The sequence below is a fragment of the Ochlerotatus camptorhynchus genome, unplaced genomic scaffold (genome assembly GCF_037179485.1).
Source record: "Ochlerotatus camptorhynchus isolate MF236.1 unplaced genomic scaffold, CSIRO-AGI_Acam_v1.1 ptg000263l, whole genome shotgun sequence".
NCBI classification, from domain to species: Eukaryota; Metazoa; Arthropoda; class Insecta; order Diptera; family Culicidae; genus Ochlerotatus; species Ochlerotatus camptorhynchus.
Window position 1 is genome coordinate 285675 of NW_027040753.1, and position 23258 is coordinate 308932.

A 23258-nucleotide genomic window follows, 5' to 3' on the forward strand; every position below is an offset into this window, starting at 1 on the left:
TGCGGGGCTGTCTGTTGGCTTATGTGCAGTACCTTCTTCGGAAATATTGAATCGTTTCAAACCTTCGGTGGTAATTTCGAATCGGGACAGTATGGGCAGCGTTGGGGAAACCTTTGTCCGATAGAGACTGGAATCCGTGGTCGACGATGTGGTGGTTAGGTTTTTCTAGAAAACAGTTTTCGAAGGGGGGATTTAACGGTTAGACAGTTTGGTTAGATTTATTGCGGGAGCAGGTATTAATGGAGTTATGATGATGGTTGGCGTGAGGGTTCAACACGTGGAGTAGAATGCATTATCTGAGAGTGGTTGGAACAATGCAATGTTCGCTTTTTGAAATATTTACAGTTTGGAATTTTCTGCATTCTACTTGTGAGGTGTACTGAGGGTACCATCTGTTTGCGTGACCGTGGGATGGGGAGTGTCTGTGTATAATTCATCATAAATTCTTGCTGCACACCAGATTTTCAAGCCACCGCTCAGAAGCAAGAGAAAACTTTCGTCCACCAGCCAAGGGAGAGTAAAGCTTTTGTGGTGCACAGTGGTCCATGGTATGTGGAATGATATCGAGATTGGCTCGAATTGAGAATATTTTTGGTTTATTTATTATATTTTATGAACCACTGTGCAGTGCAAAGTTCGTGTGTGGAAAATGTGGAGGGGCTCATGCTTCCCAATCCCAAAACACAGAAGGAGAAGGATGAAATAAGTATAATTGAAACAATAAATCACTTCTCTCTGCTTCTCAAGTTTCATCAATTGTTCATTCAACATCCTCAACAGACGCTCATCTTCCTCGATGGGAACGCCAAAACTATTTTGATGACCTGAAGTGAATCCGAACGAACGGAGAGAACCATCGTCTCCTTTTGATCCCACCTGTCTGCCATTATTGGTTTCGATTCCGGCATCGATGGCTCTGGTCGTATGCTCGTTGATGGCATCTTCAAACTCATCATCGTCGAAGTTGACGCGTGCCTTGGTGTAGTCTTTAAGCGAAATAGTGCTGGTCTTCCGAATCGGAGCGTGAGTTGTACTGCTGCTGACCTTCTCCACCGTAGCAGGGGTTTCTTCGCTTAGATTCTCGTGTTCCGTGGAGGTCCACAAGTTCTCGTTACGATTCTGTTCGGTCTTCTTGACAAAAATCGCCAGCAGATCATTATTAAGACCAAACGAGAACTTGGAATTCGGAGTTGAGCCATCTTTGGAGAACCCAACTCCTTTGTCTTTATGATCCCTACCAAAGGTAGTCACCGGGCCGCTGTCCAGATCATTAGCGTTAGTAAAATCGTTGAAGTCGATGGAAAGATTCTCTTCCACATCGTAGATGCTGTGCTCTCCCAGCAGTGAACTGCTCATGATGTCCCTATCTATAAGATCGATCAGAACGACAACGAATTTGATTATTGATTTTATTGAGCTTAGTTAAGATGATTCAGTCCGACTTACCTACAACCAAGAAGTATACAACAAAACCTAGCACGCTGCATATCAGTAGCAGGGCGAGGGGCCATTTGATGAAGCGCCATATTAGGTTGAGGGCACTCCACAGGCAGCAGCGTGAGTGCGACGAAGGCCGGAAGAAGGAATTGACGGAGGATGCACTGGTCAGTGGGGACTGGGAACCAGCCTTCCAGAAGTTGTAACTCTGGCGGCTTGCGTGCAAGTGGCTGGGCAGGGAGTTTGGTGCGGAGGGAGAGTGCTGGGAGGAGGACGATGTGTAGCCGCTGTACGGTGTTCCCTGGAAAGTGAAGAAGAAAATAGGAAGATATTAGTTTCGAAATTTATTATTCAATTTAGATAATGTGCGCTGTGCAGCTAATTTGGATTTGGATTATATGATTTCGTAAGAGCCTAACCAAAATGCTGATTTCTATGTCAAAAGTGGGACCTTTGTTGCCCATATAATTCAATTAACTTTATATTCAAATGTACATTGAGAGCGCATACTTTTGGCCAATGTTTGGAATTATTTGGCACCGTAGGCGATCCATTTCATTACTTCACATATGTACCTACCTATAGAAATTCTCATTTAAATAAAACCCAAAAATCACCACTGCTGCAGACAAAACCGAACGAGGGTATTATTTGAATTTGCATATGAATAAAAGTCCATATGTAGTTTAATCCTCGTACCTCGTGCTGCATGCCATCGAGTACACGACTGAATGGACAAAAAAGGTGAAAACTGCTCAGTGCAATAACTGGATTGTTTTGAGCCCGGCAGGAGGTCATTTTGGCTGGCTTGATAATCAAACTAGAGTAAGTAGAATGTTGGGGACTTTCAATGAGATAGGATTTGAGATAAAAACCATTGGAAAATCAGTGCTATCATGTGAAAGAGAACTCGTAAATAGTTCTTTTTTTGCAATACACAATGAATATGTGTAGCGAAGCATGTTTAGCGCATTGTACAGCGTTGTACAATGTTTGGATGTATTAATTGAATGCGTATGTATTAATTGCAATAACGCAGAATTGTTGAATTAATATATTGTAACAGTTCGAAGAAACCTCTCAGCTATCTGCGTGTCGTGGCTAGTGTAGTTTTTTTTATAGCGATATTTGTTTATTATCCAGGTTTTAACCAGCTCCAACCCGTGCAAAGCCGAGCTTATTGTCAGTGCGAACCCGAGCCAGGTTACAAAAACAAACATTAACACTGACGTTTGAAAGGCAACAAGCAGACCCACTCTTGATACCCGATCCCGGTTGGAACTGAATCAAAAACAAATTCGATATGAGTAAAGATTGATAAATTAAATCAGAAAGTGGCAAAGGGCTAGTCACTCAAACAAGCTTTGTTAGGCTAGTCACTCAAAGGAGCTTCCCCGAACTTCTTCCCAATCCATTGAACTTATCCGCAGCTCTGTGAGTCTGAAGTTTCCAGAATTTTTAGGAAGTTCTGCGAAATCCTGAAAAGTTGCTTCCACTTCTAAGAAGTTTCCTGAACTTATAAGATTTTTCCATAGCTTACACAAACTGAATTTCTACCTTAAACTTGTCCATATTCCATATAACTCATTCACTATTCCCTGAATTTCTTCGAAGCTTCACTGTTATATTTTTAACCTAGCTAGATCTCAGAATATCCATGACAATTTACAATCTTCTTCGAAGACCCTTAACCTATTTACAAATTTTCCTGAACATATGTGCCACACAAAGTTTCCATAACTTCCGGGATGTTCCGAAAATAGTTTTTAGAAGTTTGCTGAATTTCTAAAATATTCCCTGAGCGCTAAACATCAGAACTCTTAACACTAAGGTAAAACAACGTTAACCAAGGATATGTGAAATTCTCTGAACTCAAATTCAAATTTATTCGCTTAACTTCTACAAAGATCGCTGAAGTGATATATATTCGCTTCACTTCTATGAAGCTTCCCGAACGCTCCACAATGTTCCCTGAAGTTCAATAAAAATGTTGAACTGCTACGGCATCCCCTAAATCAGCGCTGCCCAACGTGCGGCCCTAAAGTTCAAAGAAGGTTCCGGAATATTAATAAAATTTCAATCACTTCATCAAAGCTCCTCAACCTTGTACAAGTTTTCCGAAGTTTTCCAGAATTATCTCGGAGCTGTCTGAATTTATATTGGATTCACAGCATTTCTTCGATTTCTCTTGAACATCTCCAAAGTCACTGAAGTTTTAAGAATATCAACAAATGTCAAGAAAATTGCCTGAACTTCAATGGACGTCCCCGAATTTCAATAAAATTCTACAAAGTTTGATGCAGTTCTGCAAAATTACCTGCATTTCTACGACGTTCATCGAAGTTTTACGAAGTTCACCGGATTTCTATGAAGTTTGCTGATCTTTTACAAAGCTCGCAGATCTCCTCAACTTATTCTATAATGTTTCTGAAGATGTATGAAGATGCTTGATATTCAATAACATTTCCTAAGCTTTTACGAAGTTCCTCAACCTTCTAGGGAGTTTCATGAAATCGAATGACGTTTTCTTACAGCCATTTTATAGTAAAATGATATAGTGGTTTTCAGAATTTCGTAAAAAGTGGTAGTTTTGTTCCTTATCGCAAAATATCAGACCCGTATTTTTTTAATTTGCACTTAGGGTGACCATTTCCAGTAGAGTGGTCAAAAATATTTTTTTTTAAATTTATATCTTTTGAACCACTGGGCCGATTTCAAAGATCAAAATATTAAATGAAGGTAAATACTTTTTAGGAAAAATACAATGATACAAAAATTGGGATTTGCATAGAAAAAAAATATTGTATTTGTTTTTTTTAAGGTTTTTATGGTTTGTAGACAGAGGGCGTAATATATATTTTTTTAATTTTTAATAATGAACACAACATATAAAAAATCGGTGTTGTTTTTTTCGTTTTTGAGTTATATTTTTTGAAGTTATCAAGTTTTTGGGTATTTGCTCAATACTCATATGCGACTAGACTACCATGCATCGTGACCATGTTACAGTTGCTATTAGTCAATGGAGACGCGATGAGACGTCTAATATTTTACGATAAGGAACAAAACTATAAATTTTTACGAAATTCTGAGAACAACTATATCGTTTTGCTATGGAATGGCTGCTTAAGTCTTACGTTCTACGAATTGTCATAGACTCAATTTTATAAATATTAATGAAAGTACTCTAATTCCCTTTCGTATTACCTTTTCCACCAGTAAATTTTAAAAGTAGAGGTGTGACATGTGAAGACATTTACTATAGATATTGTATGTCTTGTCAGCTAGGGCCATCAATCCTATTTACAGCTATGGGCACATGGCCTCTTTACATTACACTATGGGTATTGCCAATAAGAAGAAGATTGACACAAAGTTTAACGCTCTTAAAGGAGAGTTAAGGGTTTAAATATGCCATAAACATAATTTTCAACCTGTTTGTATGGGACCTCCCCATAGCACTTCACTGATTATTTGATAGACTCATTTTCTTGCCATGCTTTGAAAAATTGCATTAATTTTCAATGAGAATTCGCCCATTCCACCAACAAAAAAGTCTTTCCGTAGAGAAGCAGAGATGTACTTGGATTGTAGAAACGATAGATTAGATGTTAGCGGCGCCGGTTTGGCAGTGGTAAGCGTGATTGCCTTTCACTCCAAAAGGACTGGGTTCAATCCCAATCAGCACCATCGGGATTTTTGAGGCATAAAATCTCTGATCACGCCTTCCTTCGGGAAGGAAGCTAAGCCATTGGTCCCCGGTCCATGAATTGATGGGTCGATAGGTAGGGTCCAGGTGTGGGAGCATGGATTTGGCAGGATCTGGTCAGTCGCAAAGTAGCGGCTGCAAAATGTCATCAATGCTTATAAGTGCTGTGTTGTGATACGAGGGGCTGGGTAGCCTTAGAACGAACGGTTTTGCTTACTAAGCCGAAAATCGTGGGTTCAATCCGTCGTGTGTTGTGCGCAGAATTGCTAATTTTCATATAATTATATTGAAGCTACGTCCTTTTTTAGAGGTTTTAACCGAATTAAGGTCATTAACCTTTAAAAGTTATGCTTGATTTGTTGACTGTTGGTTGGTAATGTACGGGTATTTTGGCTATGCACGCTGGTGAACGTTTAAACTCGCCAGACAGCATACCCGAAACACCCGTAAATTTAATTGAAGATTCTCCAACAGAACCTGCTAATCGATTCTGTTCAATGTATATTTTCAACTCCATTATTTACACCACAATAGATCAAAACACTGATCACAGTGGTAAGTGGTAATGTCCACGACACGGAGAAAAAAAAACTCCATTATTTGAAGACCCGAGTACAGGGTGTATTCGATAAAAATGGCACACACATATTTGCTCACCAAAATGAAACCTATTATTGGATTTTCTTGAAATTTTTAGGAAATGAAAAACTATTAATGAGTTATGATTTATAAAATTTGTTTTATTCAATTTCGTCTCCCATCCAGAATGCCCGCACCTTTCTTTTCACTCTACCATCAGATTTTGTACAACCGATTTTTGCAGTGTTTTTGTTGTTTTTACCCACATTTTCTTCAACTCCAGCTCTGCTTTAATAGTTTTGGAATGTTTGCGAAGTTCCGTCTATATAATTGCCCATAATTTTGCGATTGGGTGAATTTCCAGTGAATTTGGTGAGTTCATATCTTTTGGCAAAAAATTGACTCCGTTGGCTTGGTACCACTTTAACACGTTTCGAGCGTAGTGGCAGAGTTGATCCTTTGTGCTTCCTTATGAATGGCAAGAGACGCTTCTTAAGGCACTCTTCCGTAAAAATCACACCGTTGATTGTTCCGGAAGTGATTAAGGGAGCGCTTATTTCACCACATCCGCAAATTGCCTGAAAAATCAGGAACTTCTTTGCAAATTTCGATAATTTCTTCTTTCGAACATCCTCCGGAACATCGAACTTAGACTTGGCAACGAAATATTCTTGCCCAGAAAGTTGACGGAAGAAGACGGCATTGAAGTATGTTTCGTCATCCATCACGATGCAACACGATTTAGTGAGCAACTTCGTGAAAAGTTTCCGGGTGCGGGTTTTCCCGGTGATGTTTTGCTTTTCATTACGGTTTGGAGCTTTTTACACCTTGTAAACTTGTAACCCAGCATGCTTCATGGTTTTCTGGGCAAAACCGACTGACACCTTGGACTTTTTAGCGACATCTCGAATTGACATGTTTGGACGGTTCTTGAACTGTTGCATTACTTTCCTGGCCATTTTACTGTCCATTGGACCACTTTTACGACCACTCCCTTTCTTAATTGGGGCACTTAGACGCTCCTTGAAGGTTCTTATCACACGAGACACAGTTGTATTTGCAATTCCAAGCTTTTTACCGATCCATCGGTGGGACGCCTCTCGATTTTGATTGTAAGTGCACAACATTTTTTCACGGACAATTTCTTATTTCGACGGCATGACTGGAACCACTTTTTGAATAACTATGATACTTGACAGATGTATACAGTACACTATGAAAAAGATTTACTCAAATTTGTAGGTTTCTTACTCATAAGGTTCAAAAGTTACAGAAGATTTTCGGTGTGCCATTTTTATCGTATACACCCTTTAGCACACTTCTGTCACAAAAAGTTGCATCACCTTGAATATGACTGAAATTAGTCGTATAAGAAGTTTCTTCTATCGATTTGCAACAAACGTACTACTAGGGGTCCCACTGTTTCAACCGAACCTCATCTGACAAAGTGAGTCGCATTTACTTTAAATTGATATATGGCAGTGGACTGTGGATGAAATTAAAAAAATTGTCCTGAATAGACATGTTTACCTCGCATCCAACCGGGGGTGTAAGATTTGCTTACAATTCTGTGGGATTTTTCATCGGAGGATGTTAGTGGAGACCGCATGAACGGAGGATGCCATCCCAAGTAACAATTCAGTAACCATTTGGCATCCACTCTGATTTATGATGGTTTTATAACGACAATGAACAATCCATTTAGTATAAAAACAGCATTTCAAAGTGTAAAACATTCCTGATTAGTAATTCAGCTTTTTGCTGTGTTAAAAACCTTTTATAGTCTGGCAAGAAAGTCAAAAACTGTCTTGTTTAAAAAATAAATTTAAAGCATTTCTCAATCCCTCCTTAAAACTGCTCTGTAATTCAAGCATAAACGTCATTAGCAATTGTTTATTAGTGTCTTCACAGTAAAAAATTCATACATGTAAACTTCCTTTTCACGTAAACTAGCAGCTTGCAAGAAATGTTGCAAACAAAGGTGGACAGTTGCATAAAATATATGGCATATTGCATGACATGTCTCATAAATTTACACGATCTGTAATGTAAACTTGCATAATATATGACGCTCCATTTATGTGCATCATAGTAACGGAAATTTACACTACTTTTTTAGCAGTGTTGATAAAATAGTTTATAAACGTGTTCTACAATTATAAAAGCAATCATAAAACCATTAGGTTTTGCATTAGAGCAACAAGCATTTATTGTTGCTTTTTAGGCTTTTTAAAGGGCATCATAAACTTTCCATTTACTTTGTTTACAAATTGAGCTTAAAATATGGTTCCTCATAGTTAATAAAAGCCAAATTTATGACTAGGAAATCTCGAAGGATAGACGAAGTAGGATAAAAAATTCAAATCGATTTCAGCAAAATTTACTTCTTTAGAAGAACCAGCACACCATCAATGACTAACCATCTCGCGGATAAGAGTAAAGTGAGCGGGGCCCTCGAATTCATAAAACATTGTCGAAAGTTGTTCTCCAGATCTTGCGTATAGATGGCAATCGAAATAACAACTGGCAGCAAACCACTGAAGCTGTTAGTTAGCGGAAATTAGCTGTTTTCCGATCAGTCCGCATCGTGCTCTCTTGCCGTACGGATCTATTTGCTTTTTGCTGAAGGAAGTGTTACTACTACCTAAAGCTACAACAAATTTAAACAGCACTTTTCAGTGCTCAACCTGTAAAAATTTTCTACCTTGTTCAACTCTTATTCCTCTTCGATCCTTGTTTGGACCCTACCCGAGGTAATCCTTCTTGGATATCGATTTGGAAAATTCCTCTTCGATCCTTCAGATTCTTATAGTAATCTGCTTGGAAGTCGATTTGGATAAAAATTTACTGCCGCCATGGCGCCTAAACGCAAAAGAAAGGGGCAAACTCTTGACCCCCCTTCTGATGAAATTAATTTGAGTAATCAATTTGATTTGCTCACGGATGATGAGAATGATCCATCATCCAAGAAAAATTCTAGTAAACTTTCCCGGCTTAATGCCAAGAAGGAAAAGATTCCCCCTATTGTGATAACCACTACCGATTTCCATGCTCTTCGCATGGAACTTTTGAATTTCGTGAAAGTTAAGTTTTCACTACAAATTGGACGTCGGGGTGAATGCCGTGTATTGGCTGAAACCTTGGACGGATTTAAATGTCTTCTCAAGTATCTTACTGAGAAGAAGCACAAATTTTTTACTTACGACACCAAAACTGAACGTGTGTTCAAGGTTGTCATGAAAGGACTGCCCAGTGGTGAATCCCTGGATCAGATCAAAGATGAACTGGCAAAATTACTTGGAGTTGTGCCACTCCAAGTAATCAAAATGAAAATGAAATCCCGTCCTGGCGATTCGCGCAACGGGATTTCTAATGATTTTTATTTAGTTCACTTCAAATCTAGTGAACTAAACAACCTTAAGGCCTTAGAAAAAGCTAGCCTTATGCTCCATGTCCGAGTGAAGTGGGAACACTTCAGGAAGACTGGAGGAAATTTCCAAAACCTCACCCAGTGCCGTAAGTGCCAGGGATGGGGTCACGGAACTAAAAATTGCTACATGCCAGCTAAATGCATGAATTGTGGTGATTCCTCTCACGCAAAGGACGACTGTCCTGTGAAGGAAGATCCTAAGAAATTTAAATGTTCAAATTGTGGTGAAAACCACAAATCCAATTTTTGGGAATGTAAGACTCGCAAAGCGATCCTACAATCTCGTTCTAACCGTCAGGTAGGAAACGCTCCACGTTTCCGACCAGGTACAAATTCCTCTGCTGTTAACAACGGTCAGCGAGGAACAAATTCTACATTCGTACCCGTAGGTACAAATATCTCCCCTGCTTCAAATGTTTCATCTGTACCTACTCCCCTCGCTGCTAACAATGTTCAGCGAGTTAATTGAGCTACCTATGCTGCTATTGCAGCGGGTAGAAATCAAAATACTAACCACCGTTCTAACGGAAATTTTGACAATTTTGACTTAGGAAGCATTACTGCCCCCAAAATGGAATTTTTACAGAATTCATTAATTGATATGATTTCTAATATGCTTAAATCTAACTCCATGTTTGATGCTATTCAAACTGGAGTAAAATTTGCAAATAATATTGTCATGACTTTAAAATTCAGTAATGGATTTTAAAGCATTAAATATTGTAAATTGGAATGCTCGATCTCTTAAAAGATAATGAAGACGAGCTATTTAACTTTTTGAGAGTTCATAACGTGCATATTGCCGTTATAACTGAAACGTTCCTTAAACCTGCCCATAAGGTTAAGAAGGACGCAAATTACTTGATTTACAGAAATGATCGTCTTGATGGACCCTGTGGTGGCGTTGCCATCATTATTCATAGACGAATCAAGCATAAAATTCTTTCTTCATTTGAAACCAAAGTTTTTGAAACTTTGGGAGTTTCTGTTGAAACAAAATTTGGACAACTTACGTTTATAGCTGCCTATTTACCATTCCAATGCGTAGGCCAGCAAAAGAATTTTCTCAAGGGTGACCTCCAGAAACTTACCCGTCATAGGTCTAAATTCTTCATTATTGGTGATTTTAATGCAAAACACCGCTCATGGAATAATGCTCAAAGCAATTCCAATGGTAATATTCTGTTTGATGATTGTTCTGCATGTTATTACACTATTCAATATCCAAACAGCCCAACATGCTTTTCTTCTGCAAGAAATCCCTCCACTATTGATTTGGTCTTAACTGATTCATGTCAACTTTGTAGCCAATTGGTTACCCATGCTGACTTCGGTTCTGATCACCTTCCAGTAACTTTTGAAATATCCCAAGAAATAATTTGTAATCCCAACAGCTCTACTTTCAATTACCATAGAGCTGATTGGGAGCAGTATCGAACATTTATGGAATATAACTTCGATCCAAACATTCCTTTGCAAACCAAAGATGAAATTAATTATGCTCTTGAATCTCTGACTACTTCTATAGTTGAAGCAAGAGCTGCCTCAGTACCAAAATGCGAGGTTAAATTCGATTCAATTATAATAGACGATGATCTTCAGCTCTTGATCCGTCTTAAAAATGTCCGTAGGAGACAATATCAAAGAACACGCGATCCTGCCATGAAAGTTATCTGGCGGGATTTGCAAAAACAAATTAAAAAGCGATTCTCTGCCCTGAGGAACAAAACTTTTGAAAATAATATTTCTAAATTAGACCCGAGTTCCAAACCCTTTTGGAAACTCACAAAAATTTTGAAAAAACCTCAAAAGCCTATTCCAGCGCTTAAAGAAGGTGGTAAAATTTTGATCACAAATTTGGAAAAAGCTCAGAAACTTGCTAAGCAATTCGAGAGTTCCCATAATTTCAGTTTGGGTCTTACTAGTCCTATTGAGAATCAGGTTGCTCGGGATTTTCTGAATATTTTCTCTCGGGAAAATATTTTTGATGATTCCTGGGGGACTGATTTGGACGAAGTAAGGTCTATAACTAAAAAATTTCAAAATATGAAAGCTCCAGGTGATGATGGAATTTTCTATATCCTCATCAAAAAACTCCCAGAGAGTACCTTGTCTTTCTTGGTAAAATTATTTAACAGATGTTTCCATTTGGCATACTTTCCTGATAAATGGAAAAATGCAAAAGTTGTTCCAATTTTGAAGCCGGATAAAAATCCAGCTGAAGCTTCTAGCTACCGTCCAATAAGTTTGCTTTCTTCAATAAGTAAACTTTTTGAAAAGATAATTTTAAATAGAATGATGCTTCACATCAATACGAACTCAATTTTTGCAGATGAGCAGTTTGGATTTCGCCATGGGCATTCAACTACTCATCAACTCTTAAGAGTTAACAATTTAATTCGTTCAAACAAATCTGAAGGCCACTCAACTGGAGTTGCTCTTCTAGACATAGAAAAAGCATTCGACAGTGTTTGGCATGAAGGTTTGATTGCTAAATTGAAAAAGTTTAATTTTCCACTTTATATTATGAAATTAGTTCAAAATTATTTAACTGACAGAACTCTGCAGGTAAATTATCAAAATTCCAAATCTAATCGACTACCTGTTAGAGCAGGAGTTCCTCAGGGTAGCATTCTTGGGCCTATATTGTATAACATTTTCACTTCGGACCTCCCTGATTTGCCTCAGGGTTGCCACAAATCTTTGTTCGCTGATGACACAGGCATTTCCGCTAAAGGAAGAAGTCTACGTGTTATTTGCAGCAGACTGCAGAAAAGTTTAGATATTTTCTCTTCTTATTTACAAAAATGGAAGATTTCTCCCAATGCTTCCAAAACTCAACTTATAATATTTCCACATAAGCCTAGAGCTTCGTTTTTGAAACCTAGTAGTAGCCACATAGTCACTATGAACGGAGTTCCAATTTCCTGGTCAAACCAAGTGAAATATCTTGGATTAATACTTGACCAAAAATTAACTTTCAAAGATCACATTGAGGGCATTCAAGCCAAATGTAACAAATATATACAATGTTTGTATCCTCTTATAAACAGGAAATCCAAACTTTGCCTGACGAATAAACTTCTAATATTTAAACAAGTTTTTAGACCGGCCATGCTTTACGCTGTGCCAATATGGTCTAGTTGCTGCACTACCAGGAAAAAAGCACTTCAAAGGATTCAGAACAAAATTCTGAAGATGATTTTGAAGTTGCCTCCCTGGTACAGTACAACCGAAGTACATAGAATTTCGAATGTTGAGACTTTAGCACAAATGTCCAACAAAATAATTAATAATTTCAGGCAAAAATCGTTGCAATCCTCAATTGCAACGATTAATTCCCTTTATACTTAGATAAGATTTAGTTTTAGTTTTTAGTTTTAAGATATCAATTGTTATACTGACATGCAGGTTAAAAAACCTGTTTAAAATACTGAATTGCCAAGACATGAACAATGTAAAAACACTTAGATATATATCATAACAATTAAGGCTGGTACGTTACTGCAGTAACTGGAGCACCTAGGTTAAAATGAAATGTAATTTATTTTGAATTTGGAACAAATAAAGAGTTAAAAAAAAAAAAAAAAAAAAAGCTGTTTTCCGATCCAAAGCAGCGATTTTATTCGGCGAAAGACTCTTAGAAAATTTCATTCAACCGTTCATCTCTGCATCATTGGATGGTGGACTTCTGTAACCATCCGGAAGAAGGGGATCTTTTTGGGGAACGATTGCGCTTCCAGCTGTTCGAAATCCGAAATGTTGCAAAACAAACTATCTGAGTAACTGCTCCCAATCCATCGGGAGAAAACCGCCTGGAAGAACACTGAATCCCACAGCGCAACTAAATATCGAAAGATAAACAAACTTTGACGTTTGACTTTTTGCAGGCAACTTTGCCTCCATAAATGCTGCCATAAATCTGAACGGGTTAGGATCAAGCAAAGTGGCTTTAGATAAATACAATTCAGCCTGCAAGTTTTCTTAATAAAAGCCATTTTAAAACCTTATGAATTTGTTAAGGATTTCTTGAAAGCAAAACAACTTTTTCACAAATGACCCATGAAAATCAACTTTTATGCCACCGCCATTATACAATTAGTTTGTTTGTTTTTTACAATCTTCGATTTTCAATCTATCATCCCTATTCTGTATTTCGTTTCGAACGAAATTCTCATACAAAAAAATATTTTTTTGTATGAGAATTTCGTTCGAAACGAAATACAGAATAGGGGTGTATATTTCCTTGAATTTAACTATATTTTGGTAAATTTAGCAATAAGTAAACATTTAAATGCGAAAATCATAAAAAAACAATCTCGGCCAAGCTCGATCTGAAGAATAATTTTTTTTTTTCAATGTGAAATAATTAGTCAAATCGACATTTTACGAGGGTGGACTTATTTTTTTCGATGTTTTCACGTAGATTTCACATAACATTTAATAAGGCACTTAAAACTAGGCCACTTAATGAGAACTTTTGTAATAAAGTTGGATATTTAACAAAATTTTTATACCATCAGTTTCTATTTTAATTATTTTGATAAGATCGGATTCATAAATCCTTTTCTATCTTGATTGATGTTTTGCTAGTGGATTTAGCTAGTAGTTAGGGGAAATGGCTCGGAAAGGGTTTTATTATTGCTAAATAGCTTTTGTAGTAGCTTTCAAATGGTTCTCATTCGTCATACAACTTTTTGCAGTAAATCAATCTTCAGAACCTTCTCCAGGGTGGGCCAACTAGACATATTCTAGTCTTAATGAGGTTTTGGTGGATGCATTAATGACAAAATAGCCTTGACCAGAGTTTTATGAATGTTGTTTTATAGTTGCTTTGTAGTATTTCATTAAGCTTAAAATGTTACTTGGGATATACCGAGCTGCGGCCCAATGCAAGAAAATGGAGAAAGAAAAATGTGGAGTGTATTAGTGTGTGAAATGAATCATGTCAAAAAAAAAGGTTGCCGACTGGGACTCAAACCACGACCACGAACTTTGTGATAATCAGACCTGTGTTTTCTCTACTGCTCTCTCCTTGCTTGAGTGGAGTTGGTTGTAACGTCAAGAAATATGTTTAGGAATACGTAATATGTCAAATAATACTCAAATTACCATGTATATCAAATTTCAATTAACATTACAATTAAATCTAAACCTATAATAGTGCCGAAGGTGTTATATTACATCGATACACGGGATGCGATAATAGATGATTCATACACACGGTGCGGTGTGTAGAAAAAGGTAAACAAAACAGATACCTCTTAGACAATTATTCACGGCTCGTGTTTTTAATGATTCAATTGATATTACACAAGCAAATATCGTCTTTAAAAGTGAAATAACTTGAAAGTGCTTCTAGGAGCATGTGTTGTAATTGTTTTTAGTGCTGTTCCGTTAAGTGAAAGCTAGTGAAAACAGGCATTGAAAGTTCATGTCATGAGCAGAACAAAATTGACTGTTCGAACTTTTTAATGTATTTATAACGAATGTGTGGACGCATTGGCAATATTTTGGTGGAAAAGTGCTTAAGTATGTATCCATATCTTATTCATTTGTGTCATAGTCCATTTTTAAAGGTATGTAATTAGTAATTTACTATTTTTCAAAGAAGATGTCTTCCACACGCATATCAAAACACTTTATTTAATGATTGTCGGGATAGAAATTGTTGCATGACGTGCCTTATCACCTTAATGCCGCGGATACACTTTTATGATTATCTATGAACATGAGCATTATATGTATAATAAATTATGAGCAAATCCAAAAACTATACAAGTGTAACCATGGATGTGCTCATAATTTATTATACAAATAATACTCATGCTCATAGTTGGTCATACAAGTGTATCCGCGGCATAAGTATTTCAATTTTCGATCATAAGCTTAGAACTGAATGTTATTCCGATTTTATTCGGTATAATTTGATATAGGGTAAACGCTCCTATAGTTGCGGTACGTTAGAAGCGTTTGGTTCCTATAGTTGTGTATGGAGACTCCATACACAACTATAGGAACCTAACGCTTCTAACGTACCGTAACTATAGGAGCGTTTCCCCTACCTGATAAAGTTGTGTATTAATTGATAAATCGCAAATTCTTAAACATATTTGGTGAAACGCACCTTTCAACCCAGTGCGTCCGCTTCTCGTATGCACGTGAATGATGAGATGCTGAGATGCACCATGCTGTGACCGTCGTCGGTTACACCTATGCGCTGTTTGACTTACTGACTGGTAGTCGGTCGTGTCTCGTGGGTGTAGGTACGTAACGTTCGCGTATATTGTTCCACTCGGAGGTTATGACCCATTCTCCTGCATTTCACCGAGCGACGGCCGAAATAGTCAGGGGCGTAGTAACCGAAGTATAGCTAAGGTTCCGGAGGTCGACAAATTTATGTGAATCTATACTTTCTTGTATGGCGCGTTGCACTGCAATGTGCAATGTGTTGAATGTAGGCATCCATGCATATCTTAGTCGGGGTGTATGTTCGCCTTTCGCTTTGCACCATATGCACCTTTATCCGCAGTCAGATGATAGCAGAAACAGGATGTTTATGTTTACATCGATGTTTTACATTCATATGAGCTATTGGGCTAATTTATTCACGCAGAGCAATCGAAGAATATCGCGAGCCAGACTTGGACATTGAAGGAACCGGCATATGCACATGTGATTCGCGGTTACGTTTTCCAGACTGTTTTTTTTTGGGTGAACATGGTGCATATTTTTATATTTATTTTGCGAACATTTTCGCGGTGGATTATCCGAGCAGAATACACACACATACGAGGAGTCGAGGAATGTGCCGTTCGGTGATAGCCTCTCGCCTGTAAGGCGGGTGAGATTCGTGTAAGTCGTAAATTGTCGCGACTTGACAGGACCCGGAGAGAAGACGCCGGACGGACCACGGCCGGGAGCAAGCGTTCGCGTGTAGGTTTGAACCAGTAGACCTGGGATGGATTTGTAATGCAATCGGTGATTTTTTTTTTCTTCTGATCGCTGCAGTCTGGTTGCATTGCGGCAGGAAGTTGGTGCTATTAAAATTTGGATTGCGTAAAAGCGACCGAAAAAAGTGCAATATATTTTGGTGAAAGCTCCAGAGTGCTTGTGAGCGCGTATCTTGCTAGGGTTCATTGATATGCAGATTGGAATGTGGATTAAAGTGCAAACTAATTGAAAGTTATTGGCCTCGGCTCCTTGGGAGATCGTCTGCTCGAGACTGGCAGACTAACTTAACAGGGGTTTTTTTTTTGGAGTGGTTTCTTGTAATAAATATGTTTATCGACTTGTTGAATTCCGTGCGTTATGCAATTTACAATCACGTTGTGTCAAAGTGTGCCTTTGTGAGGTTGTTGGCTCAGTTAGACTTTTTGAAATGCAATGTTTTTTTACAGTTTTGGTTACAATAGGATTGGTGAGCAGTTGTATAAAGCGATGCATCGTGTTCTTATGCAAATATTGGTAGAAGTAGAACTGCCTCATCATTTCTTAATTTGAAATGGAGCACATATTGGAGTGCGCATAGCTCTCCTGAATTATAACAAAACATGTACAAAACACGATCACCGGTTCCGTACTAAGACCGTTTGAGGAGTCCTTTATTAGTGAATACCAGGCTACTTTTTGTGATTTTGATGATCAAGGACTGATCAAATTTTCTTAAAAATTTAGCAAAACACTAAACAGCTTGAAACGGTAAATAGGGAGATGAAGGTAAAAGGCCCGTGTTAGAGAAAATCACCATTTATAATCTTCAGGTTGTTAAAATTATAGAAAGTTCAACAGAAGAACTAACGTGCAATATGTGCATACCGTATTCGTTCGTTCTCGATTGAATTTCAAAGGTCCACACAGTAGTAGCACCACTGGGTGGAGAAAAAACGGCAGTCGGAATCAGTGTAGTAATGCAGGAGGAGCTGGGGGATATATGGGCGCAGTTGAGCTCCCTTGAACAACGAATAGATCTGAATCAAGCAGGAATAAGAGAATTTTATCTTTTCAATCCAGTGACGCTCGTAGTCCCCTAGTCCTGAATAGGAGGGGAACAGGAGTTTTCAGTGAGCAGATGAACACATTTTAGACCTTGTTATTTTTAATGGCTTGTTAATAGTGACAAGACTCGGAAAGTTGTTGGTGCTGCCCTGGTGATTGTAATTGGTGAGCTTGTTCCAGTTAAAAAGATACAGTTTGTTTCCTGCTGGAATAACCTCGATCGCGCGTTATCAGTTTGCGGTTTTAGTTAGAACATAAGAAAAGCAGTACTGTCGACAAGGTGTGCACCGAGTGCAAGAACATAGTTTAGTCGTGTGGGGGGGAAGACTTAAAGATTTATCCCAGGTTACTATTGTAGAAAATAAGTAATTGATAGATATTCGGCGGAGCGCGTCGGAATGGGAAAAAAATAGGGCACACGCTTGATCCAGTTTGGGATACATTGTTGACTGTTTTCGGGAATGTGATTTCATTTGAATAGCTTGTTTAACCAGAGCTTAAACTATCGTCACGTCGGTCATAGCTTGTTATGATAGCCTGAACAATGTGTAAAGAGCAAATCGAAACATTGAACGACGCGTCAAAGTGGAACTTAATGAAGGCCTAAGTGCTTTTTCGTAGCTTTTAGTGTTCGGATTAGAAAGACCATCGGTTGCAGTGGCTTGCTTACTGAGCAAAAAACCTGGTCCCAGATCCATTCATATTAACGAGATTTATGATCAATTCGCTTTTTTATCGTGTATTTTTCGAAACTTGTCATCGTCATCAGTACCGGGTTTGAATGATTACAACAACTCGGGTAAAGGTATGATGTGATATGAGGGGCTCGGTGGCCTTAGAGCGACCGTTTTTGTTTACTGAGCAGAACATGATAAGTCTAATCTCAGGCCCATCCACATTCAAGATTTGTTAATCGTTTTATTTCTTAATATGACTGCATGGTAATAACAACAACTCGATGATTAAAAAGGACCTCGTTTGCCTAGTGACAAACAATTGGAAGTGCAGAGGTGTTCTCGCCTTCCAATAAAGCGAGTGTCACGTCAACACATTCCTACCCAATTCCCCTCTTGACCTGCATTCGGGTGCGATCGGCGCTGGTATTGCCTAGTTTGAGATCATCAGTTTTAACACATTGAGGATGCATTCTAGTCCCAAGAATCGTCTATTGGTTCTCTGTGTAATTATAGCTGATCTGGCAATAACAGAGTAGCAACCGTGGGCGGTCAATCATGCTCATGCTCATGCTCTAGATTGAATTTCAAAGGTCCACACAGTGTATGAGCCACATTGAGTAACTATAAATAATGTACAACATAATTATCATGCTTCTATTATACTTCCATTAAGCTTTCGTGTTAGAAGAAGATGTTCCTAATGATTTGCATCCATAACATCGTTCATTTTGGTAGTTTTCAGGGAAACGAAGCGTTTCAAGGAATTACTTTTCTTGCATTGTTTGCAGCTAACGTTTTTTTAATTTTTTTTTGTGGATTTAAAAGAACATTCAGTTGTAGACTTTTTACTTCCAGTGACATAGTACGTTTAAAATTTAACTTATGGGTCATTCCAGCTGAAGTGTATTCAAAGTTGTGGTAAATGTCACCGATTTCATCCAAACTTTGCCAAAATGCTTATTTTGATATTGGATTCATGGATTTTGCTTGGTTTCCTCAGGGCTAAATGATGTCTTCGGCATCCATTGACTGTTTTCGGCAACCAAAATTTAAACGTTAATTTCACTGTATTTTCTTACAAAAACATTTCGCTGAAATTTTTAACGACTCCTTAGTCTTTCAGCTTAAATTTGATTACATTTAGACGACTGAGCACACATGTTATGTCTGGTTTTTATTTTAATGAAATAAACCCACTACAAAATGTGGCTGATTTATAGTTGTCGATAATAGAACAGCTGGTTAACACGCAGCTCAAATGGATAGGTTGCCGAAGAAAAAGCCTGAGAAGTTTGGAGCGTTTTAAAAACGTTTTCAAACCGTTTTGGACAATTCTGTCAATTTGAATGGATAGAGTAGCAAGCAACAGATAAATGTAAACAAACTAATGCGTCATACGTATACGTGACGCTGAGAAATTAGTAATAGAAGCGCGGACGCTGCTTAGATTGACGAGAATCCGTTAGTTCTCCAATATAGGTTACTCCGCAACCAAATAAGTTCACCACTTTGAAGCGTTATTAATTTAGAATCAAATTGATTAATCAAAATTTGATTTGTGTTGGTCGAACTACAGTAAAGAACCAGATTATTGAGCATGAAGGCACATATAAGTTTGTCTTTTTATACTTGATGGGAGTCAACTTGTACACTTGTCATGCGGTCAACTCTCTTTTACTCTCGATCTCCCCTACTCAATATTCTCACTAACTGCGAATTCAGTATTCGGCGACCACTTTCCCAAGAAATTTTGCAAGCACAATTTACCTTCGTAACGCGATGTCCTCCCTAGCTCGATGGTTCAAAACGGTTCAAAACGGGAAAGTTGTCTATGCACCATTTGAGTCAATTTCAGCGTTTGTTCAATATCCTCCGATGAAAAATGTCTGTAGTAGTCTCAAAATGCAGGAGACCTTTTCTTTAAAATATCTCTGGAAGTTTCTTCCGATTTCATTTGAAAAATTCTTCAGACTTCCTGGGATGTTTTTTTTTCTTTCCGTGAAAGTGCCTTCCGACTACCCCCAGAAAATTTGTCAGATTTTTCCAAGAAGCTCTGGTAGCTTTCCCCCGGAAATTTGTTCCATATTTTCGCTGGAGCTAGTTCCAGTTTTATTAGGATCAGTGATGGTAAATATCACGGCCGTCATGTGACTATGAGAAAACAGGTTCTATCACTATCACGAGACGGAGCTACCTATCATGAACTTTCATTATCCAATGATCAAACACTCGTGAGATTAATTCGCATACGGTTTTGAAATCAAAAATTATTAATGATTTAGAGGATTTTAAGCAACCAACAATGTGTAATTGGTAGAGTGAACATATTTTTAAGATTCCCGCGGTACAAGTAACAATAAAATCAATAAATGGACTAGTAATTACAATGTTCACAACACTGTCACGCTCTGTCATGACAAAAAAATCGATGAGATGTTTTAAGAATATCTCTATCGTTGTTTCTCAGCCGTTGATAGTGACAGAAATATCTCTGTAAAAATAACGTGATATCTTTCATTGAAAATGACATTTGCCAGCTCTGATTAGGATGCTTCTTACGACTTGCACCGGAAGATTCTTTCACCTTCTGCTGGAGGTTTCTTTCGACTTCCTCCATAAGTTTTTTTTCTGACTGCTACCATGAGATTATTGCAAATTATCCTGGACGATTCTTTTGACTTCCCTAGGAGTATTAGCAACCGGTGGAAACTAACGATTTTAGATTGGCTTACTACTTGACTAGCCTATTGGTCCCAAGCAAACGATTAACGTACCCCATTCTAATCGAAATTCTAGTACTACACTCTGTTTGTTTTGATTCGCTATGACAGTTTGACAGATCAAATGAGGGGTGCGTGGATTTTTCTATGTTTCGAGGGCTGCGACTAGCGACTAGGCGACTAGCTTGGGACCGAAGAGAGTACTAGAGCTGATCCAAAAAGTTGAGCACGTCTTTTTCGGGACCTGCTGGTTACCTCCATGGTATTAATCTGCATAGATAAAATTTCCAGGGAAAGGTTTTCTGGCCCATGTACTCTATTTTCTGTGAAAATGTATATGCCTTTTTTACCTGATTCCCAGAAAAAACTAGTTGGGAAACGTAAATTTTGGTGAAATTCGCGGGAACTGTTTCCCTGGATGTCACTGGCAGGAAACACTTTGCACAGCTATTAAATATTTAACTTTTAGTAAACATTAGATTTTTGTTATCTCGTCATTTTGATAATCCCCTCCACCCATCCACCCCCTATACAGAAATCCGGGCTGCACCACCCAAAATATTCTGATATCACAACTACAAGTGTTTTTGGCAGGAAAGGAAAGGTGCTAGCATCAGTAACAAAATTTGATCACTTTTAAGGTTATTCCGGATCTTTCGAAGAACTGTCATAGCTCTATATAAAACCCCAAATTAATTCTTATAGAAGAAGTTCCACGCCAACTGAAGATTCGTGTTTTTTCACTCCCCGTATTCCATGAAACTTCGTATAATTGATCATTAGGGGAAACGAACCAAGTTTATGCCAGAAATCTTAAAAATGCACTTGTTTTGTTACTTAAGTTTTGAAAAAAATTTGTACTTCGTTTTCAGTGTTATTTTTTTGAAGGTGCAATCCAGTTTCCTACAGCTGTGTCTCAGACATCATTTCAATTAGATGAACCATTTCATTGCTATGATTTATTGAAACATATCAATGTGACTTATGTAAAGGGGTAAGTCACTCAGCACATTGTGCCGAAATTAGAGTCAGCAACGCTTGGGAACACCCATCGGCACACCTTTGTCACAATCCCATAGGCATTGGATTGTTGTAAATAATATAGGACTACTGCTGGACAACTGTCGTTGAAGTTGTTCACAACATTACGTGCTGTTTGACTGTGTATTCCAGGGGGAACGACACCCATTTGGATGCATTATTTCAATTATTACTTGGGATTTTCTTGGAAAAACATAATTTATGGGATTTTTTTAGTGTTTTGACTTGACGATAACAGAGCAGGGATAGAAAAAATAGATTGGAATGGATCTGGGGATGGAATGGATGTGAAGGGTGTTAAAATTTTTCGGAGGCATACAAGTCTGAACGCGAAGAGGATAAGTCCGGAGCGCGTTTTGAATTGGTCGTATGTAATAAACGTAAACAAATTGACATTTTAATGCTACCAGAAACTACTCTACTAACTTTTAATAAAGGCAAAATTTGAACCCACTCTGTTTCATTTTCTCATCAAAAAACTATTATGTGTGTGCCAACCGATCAAAACATAAAGGGTGATACGGTCAAAATTTGGTCAAGGGAAAACGCGTGTAAATCGGTGAAATCGTTTATTTAAAAAATCAAATTAAATTTCTTTTTCAAGTTCAATTAGTTACATACGACGTCTAACTTCGAGGGGGGTATCAATCGTTGTATCCCATGTAACAAGTTTGGTTTTATAAGCGTTCTGTAGACCACGATTTAGACTTAAAGAAAGCTTTAAAATCTCGATAAAACTTGGGATGTCACACATTTTACAGAAGCGAAAAACTGTTGTTGCTGATAACTACGCTCTTCATGAAATATTAGAGCATTTCAGCCCAAACGCAAACCGGTTGGCCATGAGTGTTTTCGATTTGAATGAAACATTACTTATACGTTCGTTGCTACCAATGGTTGCATTTTTCATTTATACATGATTTTTTTCTCCAGAGTAACTTTATTTCAAAGGCGTATTCGTAAAATTGATTATATTTTTTCAAAAAATCATATTTAAATGATTGATTTGCTGAAAATGACAACTGAAAAGAAGCTAAAGGTAATTAAATGTTCTTTGAGAAAAAAATACATTGAAAGAAAATAAACTCTGTAAATTCATAGTAAAAAAACATAAAACATTGATTTTCTCAATAGAACCCCCTTCTTTCCTTTCGGGACATAACACCACTGCGACCAGTAATTTGATTTATTGTAGTATAACCCGTGTCCTTAGTTTAGTGCATGTCGTATTACTCCATCACTATTGAGAAATGATGAAGTATTCGGTTTTGATACAGTTGTCATTCTTGCCTTCATCGCACGGAATCGATTCTAACTGAAAGGTTCCGCTATTTATACCCTTCGGAGTGTTGAAACACCCTCCAAAGGCGCGCCCCTTTGTCAGTCAAAATTGGATTCCTTAACAACAAAAACAAGCTATGAAACCGATAATGACCATGCATCAGAACCCTAGTCTTAACCACTTCAAACTAGAGAACAATGAATAGAATATTAGGAATCACATACATGAAGACTTACTAACTCGTTTTTCCCTTGTTTCAAGATCATCCTCGGTCCAGGCAACCCGAGGACTTATCACTATCAACAAGGCATAAAAAGTAACAAAGACTAAGATGTGTTCCTTTGATTACTGAAAGATCCTCTTCCCCTCGTTTGAAGTTGTTGGG

The 23258-nt window shown here is 37.9% G+C and overlaps 1 protein-coding gene across 6 annotated transcripts in view; it reads right to left on the minus strand.

Annotated features, from left to right (window-relative positions):
• LOC135705249 (uncharacterized) overlaps positions 1 to 23258 on the minus strand; it is a 215420-nt gene that overhangs the window by 13425 nt on the left and 178737 nt on the right. For 3 of the 6 annotated variants that reach the window (XM_065226863.1, XM_065226865.1, XM_065226864.1), the window contains exons 3-5: positions 1447 to 1738; positions 730 to 1367; positions 33 to 165 (exon numbers count right to left, since the gene is read on the minus strand). In XM_065226863.1, coding sequence (XP_065082935.1) covers positions 33 to 165; positions 730 to 1367; positions 1447 to 1738 — 1063 coding nt within the window. The remainder of the gene's footprint in view (positions 1 to 32; positions 166 to 729; positions 1368 to 1446; positions 1739 to 23258) is intronic. The other 3 variants (XM_065226869.1, XM_065226867.1, XM_065226866.1) reach the window with 3 other exon arrangements.